General features: G+C 48.4%; 4 protein-coding genes across 4 annotated transcripts; 2 read left to right on the forward strand and 2 right to left on the reverse strand.

Annotated features, from left to right (window-relative positions):
* Positions 1–111: 111 nt before the first annotated feature.
* BP5553_10595 (uncharacterized protein) lies at positions 112–2369 on the reverse strand (the record flags this gene model as incomplete). The annotated part of the gene is made up of 4 exons (XM_032019218.1): positions 112–872; positions 921–1571; positions 1679–2207; positions 2280–2369. 4 exons carry the CDS (start codon positions 2367–2369, stop codon positions 112–114), a joined length of 2031 nt encoding a protein of 676 aa, XP_031864658.1.
* An 825-nt stretch (positions 2370–3194) lies between these two features.
* Positions 3195–4873, forward strand: BP5553_10596 (Clavaminate synthase-like protein; the record flags this gene model as incomplete). Its single annotated transcript, XM_032019219.1, has 3 exons — positions 3195–3663; positions 3729–4460; positions 4536–4873. The coding sequence occupies 3 exons, from the start codon at positions 3195–3197 to the stop codon at positions 4871–4873; spliced, it is 1539 nt and encodes a 512-aa protein (XP_031864659.1).
* Positions 4874–6825: 1952 nt separating this feature from the next.
* On the reverse strand, positions 6826–9307 carry BP5553_10597 (uncharacterized protein; the record flags this gene model as incomplete). The annotated part of the gene is made up of 2 exons (XM_032019220.1): positions 6826–8598; positions 8648–9307. 2 exons carry the CDS (start codon positions 9305–9307, stop codon positions 6826–6828), a joined length of 2433 nt encoding a protein of 810 aa, XP_031864660.1.
* A 697-nt stretch (positions 9308–10004) lies between these two features.
* BP5553_10598 (Uncharacterized protein) lies at positions 10005–11386 on the forward strand (the record flags this gene model as incomplete). Its single annotated transcript, XM_032019221.1, has 2 exons — positions 10005–10355; positions 10427–11386. The coding sequence occupies 2 exons, from the start codon at positions 10005–10007 to the stop codon at positions 11384–11386; spliced, it is 1311 nt and encodes a 436-aa protein (XP_031864661.1).
* Positions 11387–12044: the final 658 nt, after the last annotated feature.

Raw genomic sequence — 12044 nt, forward strand, 5'->3', positions numbered from 1 at the left:
TTTATATTTAGTCTATTGAATCGAATTGTATGTTCCTTGCTATGAGAGCGCTACTGAAGTCTCACGTTTTAAGAGCTATAATTCTAGCTCAGATTCCACAAGTCTCGGAAGTCACGAGACATTGTGGACTCGGCCATTGTTCAATCCGAACTGTCCCAGATCATCTATCTTGAGAAAGTCGTCATAGTTAACAGGAAAATTGGGGTCAAGGTAGGTTCCGAATATATGATCGATATCGTCAAATGGGTCCTGTACCCCAAAACCTCCCTGTCTCAGGAGATCCAGCTCGTTTGTTTGTTGGCCGTCGTTTACATTGGCGGCCTGGTTGCGGGGTTCGAAAGGGCTTCTTATTTGGCCTTCAGTGTGACCATGTCCCCCTGGCCTGTTTTGTGACATCTGAGCAGGGCTCGATGGCGATGGAAGGGAGGGTTCAAGTCGAGTGCCGGCGGCGTTCAAGCTCGGATGCGACCGGGACCCTCGATTCGACATATTTGAGCTTTTATGGATCTCGCGAAGTACAGTGCGGGCAAGCGTCGCCATAATATCAGCTGACCACCATGTATGTCGAAGGCCTTCGAGAGCCCAATAGCATCTCTCAAACTCCTGTTCTGCCTGTCTTTTCAGATGAGGGAGCCTGCTCTGACGCAACTTCCTATATGCGATAGCAAGAGCAAGCGAGATACCGTCAGGCACAAGGGGTAGGGGAAGAATATCCGAAAGATCCGAGGGCTCGGTCCCGCAAATGAGGGTTGTAACATAGGTAGCAGACGGACTCTGTCTGACGGAGGAAGGCGTCGAGCAGTAAGTGCTGTTAGTTGATCTTGACCGCGAAGACAATATAGCAACACTGAGATAGAATAAATGCAACGTTACTGACTTAAAATTAGATAGCGTACCTTCGAGGGGTGTGGAGAACGTACCTAGTGATGAGGAGCTGAGAGACCATCCCCTATATTGCTCTACTATATCCTCAAATCCTGGAAATTCATCCTCCCAACCGGTGGCCGAGTCCGGTGCTGACGGGCGATAAAGGCCGATCATATCCCGTAGCATTGTTGCTAATCTCAACCATATTTCGAACCCTGAGTCTCCATGCGAGCTTGAGTAAGGTTCAATACTAAGATCATGGTCGCTGATCATCACTGGCCTTCCATTTATAGCGGCATTGAGCTTGTCCAGGCTCCACAAGCACCAGAATAACTTCTTTCTAGAGTCGTAGTGCTTAGAATGGCCTCCACGACCGAGATGTAATCCAATGGTTTGGGCATGATGTATTGCTTGCGCCAGATGCAATGATGCCTCTTCGGCACCGTCAGGGCCGGCGCTATGCAAAGATAGCAAGGCAAGAATGCGGATCAAGGTGACCTTATCGTATTGCGTACCATCTCTAATTCCCTTAAGGATCGATGCATACACCGCCTTGGAAAATTCACGTGGTCCAATGACTAACGAGGTACCGGGATAGTGTTGGAGATGGGGCTTCGCCAGGGAATCTCTCGAGACTGCCAAAAACACCGCTTGAACAAGAGCATCAGGCAATTTCGAAGCCAGTAGGCCGTGTCGGAAGCCATCTCATCAATTATTGGGAGCAGCAAATTGATTCTCGAAAAATAAATATCGAGCAGCGGATCCCAATCTAACCCCGCAAGAATATATGAATTTGGCCGGTTACAGGTACAAGCACTATAGTCCAAAGCACACTGGGAAGCTCGATCATTGCCAGGATTTGTAAACGCAGGGCGAATTGTGGCGGGATGAGGAGGATCTCTTCCTTTCTGTTTCTCCTTCTCTCGTAGCACCGTGTCCCAACCACCCCCTTCCAGCCAAACACCTATCTCATGTGGCGAACGCGGAGAACCGCGGTTGGCTGTAGCACTATTTAAAAACAATGCCTCTGGATTGAGATCCCCAACGAAGCGCTTTGGGACAGCAAATGGGGCATGTGGAGCATCGCCTGCCAGCGCATTTGTGGTGGAGCCAGCCCTGCCAGATGACATCTCCACCTCATCAGGAGGATTGCGATCGGGGGTGTGAAAGGGCGATGTTTTGCCATGCCGTGTAGCAGTGCTAGGCCGGTGTCGCAAAAGGTCGCTATCTGGATGTATGTCTCTTCCAGTCACCGGAGGGCTGGACGACTGGGGAACAGGCGGGTTGTAGCCGTCCAAAGGACTTCGAGTGGGAACGGAATCGCTGTGGACGCATCGTTTCTGCCAACCTCAGCTTCTACCTCATTCCCTCGACTGGCGGCTACACCAGCTGGAATAGTCCAACTGTCTTACCTTTCTTCTCCTGCATATCTCGCATGCCGTGTTGAACTGCTTACGCTTCGACGAACGTTCCGGCTGCTGGGGCACAAAGCGGACCTCCATTGCCGACTACATGTTCTACTGGCGGTAGTTATTAGAGCGAGTGCTACTAGTAACGCTCTGTATTTCGAATCGTACCTTTCTTGAGGTCGCACGCTCTGACGCAAGATGTTTGTGCCCAGCGACGCTAGGTGATCGTGGTTGCGGAAAGCTGGGACGGTACGCAGTGGGCCGCTTGTTTATGACGGGGACTTCTCGTTCGTCGGAGGTTCATCTCGTTCATACTCTATCTACTTCGTACAGCACGGGCAGAGAGACTGCCATGGGGTTCGGCACATGGCGGCGCAGGGAGTCGGCAATGCAATATTGGAGGATTGCGCTGTAAAGATGAATATTATGAATGTTGCGCGAATGTTATGGCCCTAGGTTCGCGATATCTGATTATCTGATATCTCTGGTATCTTCAATCTGCCGCTTACTAATCCTTAGGTGTGGGGTACTGGTACAGTAGTGACCAGGATGCGGAGTTTCCGTATCTAGTATCTCCGCATCCGACAAGCGCTCCGACGACATCCCCGCCGCCACCCGCGCCGCTTTGCCACCACAACAGCAATCCTCATTCGCCATCTCTGTCGACTGCTCTTATACCAGCTTTCAAAACATTGGAGAATTAAAAGGCTTAGTAGCTTAGTAGCTACAGTGCCCATGGTGATCCCATGGCGGCGGCCCAATCTTCTCGATCCCGTCGGAGCCGCGGTCGGAGTCGCCAGATGCGGCGGGCTGTAAGTCTGTATATATGCCCCAAGGTGTCTCCCCCCAATGTCTCTTGCCATTGCCGTAAAATGCTCTATTCAATTTATTCCTTCATTCCTCAATATCACATCAATCATGGAATCAATATCTCGCACACGTCTTTCCACTAATATTCCTCGTTTAACCCGTGCCCTGCTCCATCACCGACATGTCACCACATCCACCCAGTCGCAATTCAAATCCAAAAAGGAAGGGGATATTTCATCTGTCTTCGTCTCTTTATCCTCGGGCGCCGTCGAGCCTCTACCTGAGCGGTTTGCAGACGTCAAGAGACAATTAGTAGGTGGTCGTGAAGGGAAAATATCGGCCAGTTGGCGACGACTCCTCAAAGCGCTCGAGCAGGAGGTGGAGACGATCTCCACCAGGGGACCAGCGATCATCCCAACGATCAAGTATGAGGAGTTGGATGCGAATCTTCCAGATTTCCAAGCAGATTTGAAGAAGCGGGGAGCTGCCGTGATCAGAAACGTTGTGCCCCAGTCGGAGGCGCGAGCATATAAAGAAGAAATTGAAAGATATGTGAAGGCTAATCCCTCCACAAAAGGTAATTGCCACATTTAAGGTCGTCCCCTTCCCCACAAAAGCTGATTTTCTAATCATCTTCCACAGCATTTCCCCAAGATGATCCCCAGGTCTTTGAACTGTATTGGTCAGCTCCTCAAGTACGGGCTCGGGCACATCCAAACCTTCTTAGGACGCAGCGGCTCCTCATGAATGCGTGGCACTCAAAAGACCCTGACGCACTAATTTCCACATCCTCTCCAGTTAGTTACGCTGATCGGCTGAGGATTCGCCAGCCTGGCGATGCTGGATTTGCACTTGGCCCCCATATCGATGGTGGTAGTGTGGAGCGCTGGGAAAAAAGTGGCTATGGCCTTTCCGATCTGTATGACAAGGTTTGGGAAGGCGACTGGGAGAATTACGACCCCTGGGAATCCAGCAGCAGACTTCCCGTCGTCTCAGACCTTTACGAAGGTGCTGGGGCATGTAGTATGCTCAGGATGTTCCAAGGCTGGCTTAGTATGTCTCGAACTAGGCCCGGAGAAGGGACTCTTCAAGTCAACCCGATGGTCAAGTTGACGACGGCTTATACCTTATTGCGACCTTTCTTCCGATCAATCCGGCCATTTGAAGTTGATGGCTCCGGAAAACCTACAAGAGAATATCTTGACGCGGCTAACTGGGAGCTCGAACCCCAATACACCGCCACTCTCCAAGGTGCGAATCCGGGCCACAGCCAGGAACTGAACGAGGAGCTGCACCCGCACCTGCAATTGTCAAAATCCATGATTCACGTTCCAGATATTGAGCCAGGTGATTATGTCGTCTGGCATTGTGACAGTAAGTCTCACCAAATCCTCATATTCCTCGGAGATCGCTAGCTCCAACCACGCGCTAACCACAACTTAAATCCAGCTATTCACGCAGTGGATAAAGTTCACAATGGGAAATCTGATTCAAGTGTGCTTTACATCCCAACTTGCCCCCTTACTGAGAGCAATGCCCGCTATCTCAGTCGGCAACGTGATGCATTTATGCAAGGATCTCCTGGCCCTGATTTCCCTGGCGGTCGTGGGGAAAGCGAGCATGTTGGTCGGCCAGACGCCACCTACATTAAGAAGGTATCGGACAACACGGGACTGCAAGCGATGGGTTTTAAAAGCTGGCAGGGAGATGAGAAGCTACAGGGTAAAGGAGAGAGGAAGATGCTCAGCAGGGCAAATGACATTTTGGGCTTTGATGCCTCTGTGTGATTAACACCTATGTACAACGGAACCTTAAATTCAATACCCAACGATATCCCATTTCAAATAAGCTATCCCAAAGTGTAATAAAATCCAAGTCATTTAGGTTAATAAATGACTATAAACTCGAAACTTAGAAGCAACCTACTCTCATACTCCATATTAGACTTTAAGAAACAGGGAAGGCTCCCAACTACTTGCTCGTCGCTCTCTAATAGTTCTATAAACTCTACATCAACTCGAATATTTGTCCATCTGCCATTAAATTTGTGAAGTTAGGCATCATCAATATCAATATGAAGAATTACATTGCGCAGCTTTCCATTCCCTTATTTAACTTCAATTTCAGTAAATCAACCTTGTCCGGACGTGGGACTCCCACTTATTCCTCTATAAGCGCGCCATGATAGAAGCGTCTACCTTCCTTAACGTAGGCAGATCGTTTTGGTTTGCCGGAATATATTCTTCTAGGGTTTTAATGGTTTGCCCATTATTAGCTGGCCACAGCATAATCCAATGAAGACCTGACAGGGTCGGCACTGGTATAGACGACCCCAGAGGCTAAAGCTTAATGGTAGCCTCAATGGGATCAATGTCACAATAAGTATATAGGTAGGCCAATAAGGTGTAAGGAACATAAATTACAGTACTCTACTAGTCTGTTTGCAGACCACATACGTCACGCCTAATAACCCCCCTTTCCCCCCCCTTCATGGTTTCATCTTCTTACGAGCTGTATGTATCTAATAAGCAATCTTTTGTTCACATCATCTTAACCTTTGAGCCTTAGTTAATTCCCCCTCCTCCTTTATTATTAGTTACGAGGGGTCAACCATGTTGGAGATATTCGCTCATACTGGACGAGGTTAGGGTTTGGTTGGTACAACAAAGTATTCGAGCAAGCTATAGTTTCAGTTGCGCTCTAAAGAGTGATTGGGATGGAATATCTACTTTCACTAATCTATGTTGCAACTAAATGTCAACATATCACCAACCAAAAAGTCGAACAACTAGGAGAGTGCAATCGAAAGTCTGACTTGCCCGATATGTTTAAACTTTTCCTTAGGCTGAGTAGTTGAGACAGTTATAGAGCTTTAAAACACGTTATCAGGTCTGCACTGAACCAAAAGTCCGACTCTCCTTTTCAAAATGGCAGCTTCTTCGGCGCCACGGACCGTGACAGACGATCCCTACAGTGGTTGAGGCCAGGTTGCTATAGTCTTACTGCCAAAGGAAAGGCTTCTTCAATATACACAAAAGGGGGAGTGTATGGTTCTTTACATCAAAGGTTCGAGCATATATTGATCATTCCTAATATACTTATCGTGACAACAGTACAGGCCGAGACCGACTATCGGACTGATATCCCGTGATACCGCCATTATCTATATGGCCTTCCCGAGCGTCATTACTACGTATTCCACCAGCACCAGCACCAGCACAAGTTTATACACAACGGCTCGGACTCGACCTGGGGAGCACACAGATGGCGATTGTTGGCACATGTTACACTGGCTCAAGGAAGCGGCAAAATAAGTAGGAAGAGTAATGGTGATGACGCTTTGGAGCGTGGGATTGGGTGGACCAAGGGAAATTATTCTGACGTACAAAATGTTGACCGGTTTTGGATCGCTGGCAGATCTAACGGCATGAGATAGCCAACACACAAAGCCACCCTCGAATACTAAACCAAAATATAAAAAATGCCAAACTATGCCAGGCGTATGTAATGTCCTGAATGCGACGTGAGAGATTAAATTTCGGCAGCGAAACAGCATTGAGGTGTAGACAATCATGTTTGTGCTAGTTTGTGAGCAGAGATATCCACATTAACTACAAGGAATATTCAAGCAAACCCCCAATAATTCGGCCAGATACCGCAGCCTGTAATGTAAGCGGAAAGTGTAGTTCTATGTATAGGGCCCAAGCCGTAATTATACATACTTAGATGATACATGTGTTCACTCCCAACTATTGCTCTCATCAACCCACGCAGGGAATAACCAAGTGTCGGGCGCACTAAAATCCATCATAGACCAATCCTGCATCGTAAAATCCATATCATCAGCCGGCCACTCTGCGGAATTGGTGGATTCGGCAGCAGTGCCGTATTCCTGCTGTTTTACGTTTCCCTTTCCATCATCCTCCAAGGGCGGCATTCTAGCCTCCAACCACTTGCAGCATAGCGTGATGCTTTTTCTTGCCGCCTGAATAATAGCTTCCTCAGAAGGCTGTCCCGTTTCCATCGCATCGATATGCGCTAGGGCTATGGAAAACATGAGATGGCCTTTGGCGTTCGTTTCTCCGAGCTGTATGCGCTGCCCTGAGAGCTCGAGAACTTCTTCCAGGAGACGACGAAAGGGTGCGCGGTATAGTTTGCGCTCATGGCTGAAGGAGAGGGAGGGATCTTCTTCGAGGGGCTGGATTACTTCGAGGTAGATGACGATTGCGGCGTGGATGATGATTTCTTTGAGGAAACCACCGCTCACAAGACGAAGTCGAGTGTAATCATCCTGCAATTCCCCGTTATCGGGGGTGGCTGGAGGAGTACTTGAGTCGAGTTCTGGGTGGGCGAGGACAGCCATTGCGCAATCGAGATACGTTTTATGGGAATAGTAAAACCGGGGATCCGTTTTTGCTTTCATGGCAAAGGGGCGATGTAATGCCAGTATCAGACGCTGGGTTGTGAGGTCTAGGAGTTTACGACGTAGCTGTGTTGCCATTTGATGACCTTGATTTGCTGCCTGTGATGCTTGGCACATGAATCGGTGATTTTCTTTATAAGTTTTCATCAACTCCCCACCAAGACGGATCACTTCATCATACGTCGGCTCGTAGCGGAAATCGTTGGTTAGGCGAGTGACCTCAAGTCTTGTAGGCAGAGAACTTAAGGCAGCAAGTTGAATCGAAGTCTGCGTGAAAACACCCCAGGGCTTTGATGTCGGACGAGTAACGCTTGACTCAGAAATATCTTCATCGTCAATATTGGCAGGAGCTTCGGTGTCAAAGTCTTGTAGTGAGATCAGTGGCGGCATCCCCGAATCCAGAGAAGAAATGATATTTATCTCCAGAATAGTTGCCCATAGTCTTCGTCGTACCTCACCATGTAACATCGAGATTCGAGGGAAGTGTTTCGGATCTCGATGAAAGCCCATGTTGATGGCTGCCCTCATGACTGAACCAGCTGTGATCCAGATCATATCGCCGCCAATATTATATATAGGGCGAGCCAGTAATAGCAGACACTGGACTTGGATTGTAGAGGTATTCAACCGCCCTTTTTCATTTGGCGCTGATAACCATGACTGGGCAGCGTATATCCATTGTTGTGCCTGGCGACGCAAATCTTCAAAATCACCTCCCCGATAGAAACAAGTACCAATAGCTAGAACTAGAAATATTTTGATAGTTGAGCTTATTGGCGCCGTTTGGGGCGACTTCCAATATTGGGCATATTCTTTATGGAAAGACGGTACGTGCAAGATCCTGTGAATAGACTCATAAGTCCGCAAGTACATATGTACCAATCTATCAGCGAGCTCCCGGGGCGGCATAAATTGTTTATAATCTGAGCCCCATAGAGGCCACTGGGGCTCCTGTGCTGCTTTTATCTTTCTGGCTATTACCTTGGATTTGTTAATGAGCGCGTTTAGCTCAATATCAGCCGCTTTGTCTGCCAGGTTTATACTGCCATTACCTGCAAGATTGAATTCAAAACACATGATTTTCCTGGCCTATATAGGTCAGCAACTTGAACAGCTTCTAGTCCGTTGGACAAAATACCTGAGCGAAGGCGTGCATCCAATGGCTCTGCCCATAAAAGCGAGTCTTTGACATGTTCCCTCGAAGATCCTTTGCCGGGACTCGAGACACACTTGGCGACCCATCGCCATGGCCTACGATTGACGTAGACGCTAACAATTGCTCCAGCTTTTGGACACGTTGAACGAGTTCTTCAACATGGCCGGAGTTTTGTCCGGCTTGATTACTCGCACCCGGATTCTTCAACTGCGAGATGCACGAATGGTCGTCGGGGAGATTATCTGAGACGGCTGGACTAGGCTGAGGCGGGGGACTCGCATTTTTAGATACTCTGTGGGTTTGAATGTCCGCCGTCCCTTCTACCACGGAGGGGCCCGCAACTACCCCGGATGAAGACGCTGCGGCGCCCAGTTTAGCGTTCGGAGCATTTCTTGCTGTGAAGCTTTCCGGGCTGTATGTGCAAGTAGCACTTTTAGATTGCGTACATTGGCCGCAAGGGATATTGCGGTCACATTTGATCTTGCGGCGACGACACTCCGCACAAGATAAAGCAGGTCTACGCCGTTTTCGCGTCGGATTCGTTGCTGCTAGCGTGGGCACAGTTTCGGGGGCAGGAAGAGGGATAGGAGGGGTGTTGTTGTTGTTGTCAAGCCGTTGACTCGTATCATTATTGACGTCCATCACGACCGAAAATGCCTAAGCCGAGGATTACCCGGACCAGGAGATAAGGAGAACTTCGGCACAAGACGTCTAAAACACGAGAGAATGAAGAATAACCCGAGTACACCGGAGATGTCCACGGACTGTTGGGAGCCCTTCGGTTTTAAAGGGTGATGAGGGAACTAGGCATCATTGTCGCTTCTTGTGCCACGCGTGGATATGATGTTAAGAGTTTTCTTATCTCCGTCCGGTGAATTCGGCGAATTCGGCGAATTCGATTCAGGGGCGACTTACTCGAGTACGTAGCCCTTCGCAGTCGGTGTGATAAGACGCAGCGACAACAACCTACCGGTACCACAATCCGGCCTTTCATACCTCGCACTGCGACAACCTTTCTTCAAATCCCCTTTGCGGCGTCACTTGCCCTGCACTTTGGCCATGATGAGCCTCCTCGTCTCCCATACTGCGCCTGACGCTTGGAAGTGGAAATGCCGCCCGAGATATGAGATTTCGTATACCTACCTTATATACTGTACATAAACAAGTTGTACCCCCAATCTAGCCATATCATTTCCAGAGTCCTTTCTTCATTTCAAACGTTATCAGCTTCTTGCACCTTCTCTGCTTTGGGCCCATCGTCGAAAAGACTTTCTGTTTCCTCTAATTTGGATTGCTTTCAACTGCCTATTCCATCGTTTACGCCTTCATATCACCTGACATGGGTTCGCGGGCATCTCAGTCCCCAAGTCATAGGGAGCCTGAAACTCATTCCTTCCCAGAGCTAGAGAGCGATGTGGAAAAATCTTCTCTGGAATTAACCCCCCCTGATGCGATAACCTACCCAGAAGGCGGGGGCAGAGGCTGGGCTGTCGCCCTAGGTGCTGCCGCCGCGCTCTTCAGTACATTCGGCATGGCAAACGCCTTTGGCGTTTTCCAAGAGTATTACATGACCCACCAGCTCTCCCACGAGAGTCCTTCCACAGTCTCCTGGATTGGCTCAATCCAGCTATTCTTTCTCTTTGCCACTGGTATTTTCAGCGGGCCGTTGTTCGATCGATATGGCGAAAAAGTACGAACCCCCTTCCCGTTTTGGCGTCGATGACCGGCATTTGTGAATAGAGGCTAACCTGTCACTTGTAGGTACTGTGGCCATCGGCGGTTTTATATGTCTTCTCTGTCATGATGACAAGTATCTGTAAAGAGTTATGGCAATTTATGCTCGCCCAAGGGATCTTGGGAGGGCTTTCGATGGGTATGGTGCTCGGCCCCTCAATGGCAGCGACGGGGCAGTACTTCAATAAGAAGCGCGGTGCTGCAATGGGAATCTCAGTTGCAGGATCCTCCGTCGGTGCAGTCATCTTCCCAATAGCCCTTAGTAGGATGTTCCAGATACCTCATATAGGATTTGGCTGGGCGGTGCGCATCTGCGGCTTCATAATGGCAGCTGTCTTGGCTCTGGCTTGCATTGCCATCAAAGCCAGACTCCCGCCAAAGAAAGGAAAATTCTTCATGCCGGAAGCTTTCAAGGATGTTCCGTACGACACTACCATCGCTTCAGTATTTCTAATGCTTCTGGGCATGTTTATCCCGTTCTTCTACCTCCCAACATTCGCCATTGGAGAGGGAATGAGCGTTCAGCTTGCATCCTATCTTGTTTCAATCTTAAACGGCGCCTCCTTCTTCGGACGGGCCATCCCGGGAATTCTGGCCGACAAATTCGGCCGATTCAACATGCTCTGTGCCTCAGCTCTCAGTACTGGTATCTTAATATTCTGCTGGCCATCGATGAAGACAAATGCGGAGCTCATTGTATTCGCGGCATTGTATGGCTTCTGCTCAGGAGCAATAGTCTCCCTCATGGCCGTCTGCCTCGTTCAACTTGCTCCAAATCCGCAAAATATTGGAACTTATTACGGCATGGGAATGACTGTTTGTTCAATTGCAGCACTTATCGGACCTCCCATCAATGGTGCACTTGTCACCAAATATGGAGGTTTCCATGAAGCATCGATTTTTAGCGGCACGGCGGTTATTCTTGGTGCAGTCGGTATCGCTGTTACAAAGCACGTAACGGGAAAGGGTTTATTTGCAAAGATATAATAATTAGTTAACGATTCCAGGCTAATTACATGGTGCATATAGAGGAAGCCTAAGAATAATAGCATAGGATTTGGAGTATGAGGGCGATAGATAGCATTGCGGGTGTTTAATGTGTGATATACCGTTTTGATAAATTCTCCCATCTTGAAAAATAGCCTTTTAATTATAGCAAAGCCATACTACAACTTGACAAGTTTCCAATTCATTTTCTGACGAAGCCTACCTTTGATCACAATGTTACATGAAGTATGAAGTATGAGCTCTTCGAAATCACCTCTTTGTATAGCAGTCACTGCCTTAATTCCCCATGAAATAGCTCATATCTTGTCCACTAGAGATAGGTCACAGCTATGAAGCCACCCTATACAAAATATTGTTCCTACCTATTATAACACAACGCCCTAACTGTAGCAAGCCTCAGTACATAAGTCCTTTCTAAAAGATTTCCACCAAAATAAATAATTCCTTACAATTAGGCTTCCTTAGGTTCCTTTAAAAAATGCCTGTGGTAAGGTTATAAGCAACAACGGCGTATTGGGGTTGCCCGCGAAACCGAAAGTATTTATAAACTCACATATTGGGGTAACTAACTGAGCCGGTAGTGGGACCTCAATTCCACGATTTAAGGCTGCATCCCACGCCTTATTACGCGCGTTAA

Source organism: Venustampulla echinocandica, assembly GCF_003357145.1.
Source record: "Venustampulla echinocandica strain BP 5553 chromosome Unknown scaffold_16, whole genome shotgun sequence".
NCBI lineage: Eukaryota > Fungi > Ascomycota > Leotiomycetes > Helotiales > Pleuroascaceae > Venustampulla > Venustampulla echinocandica.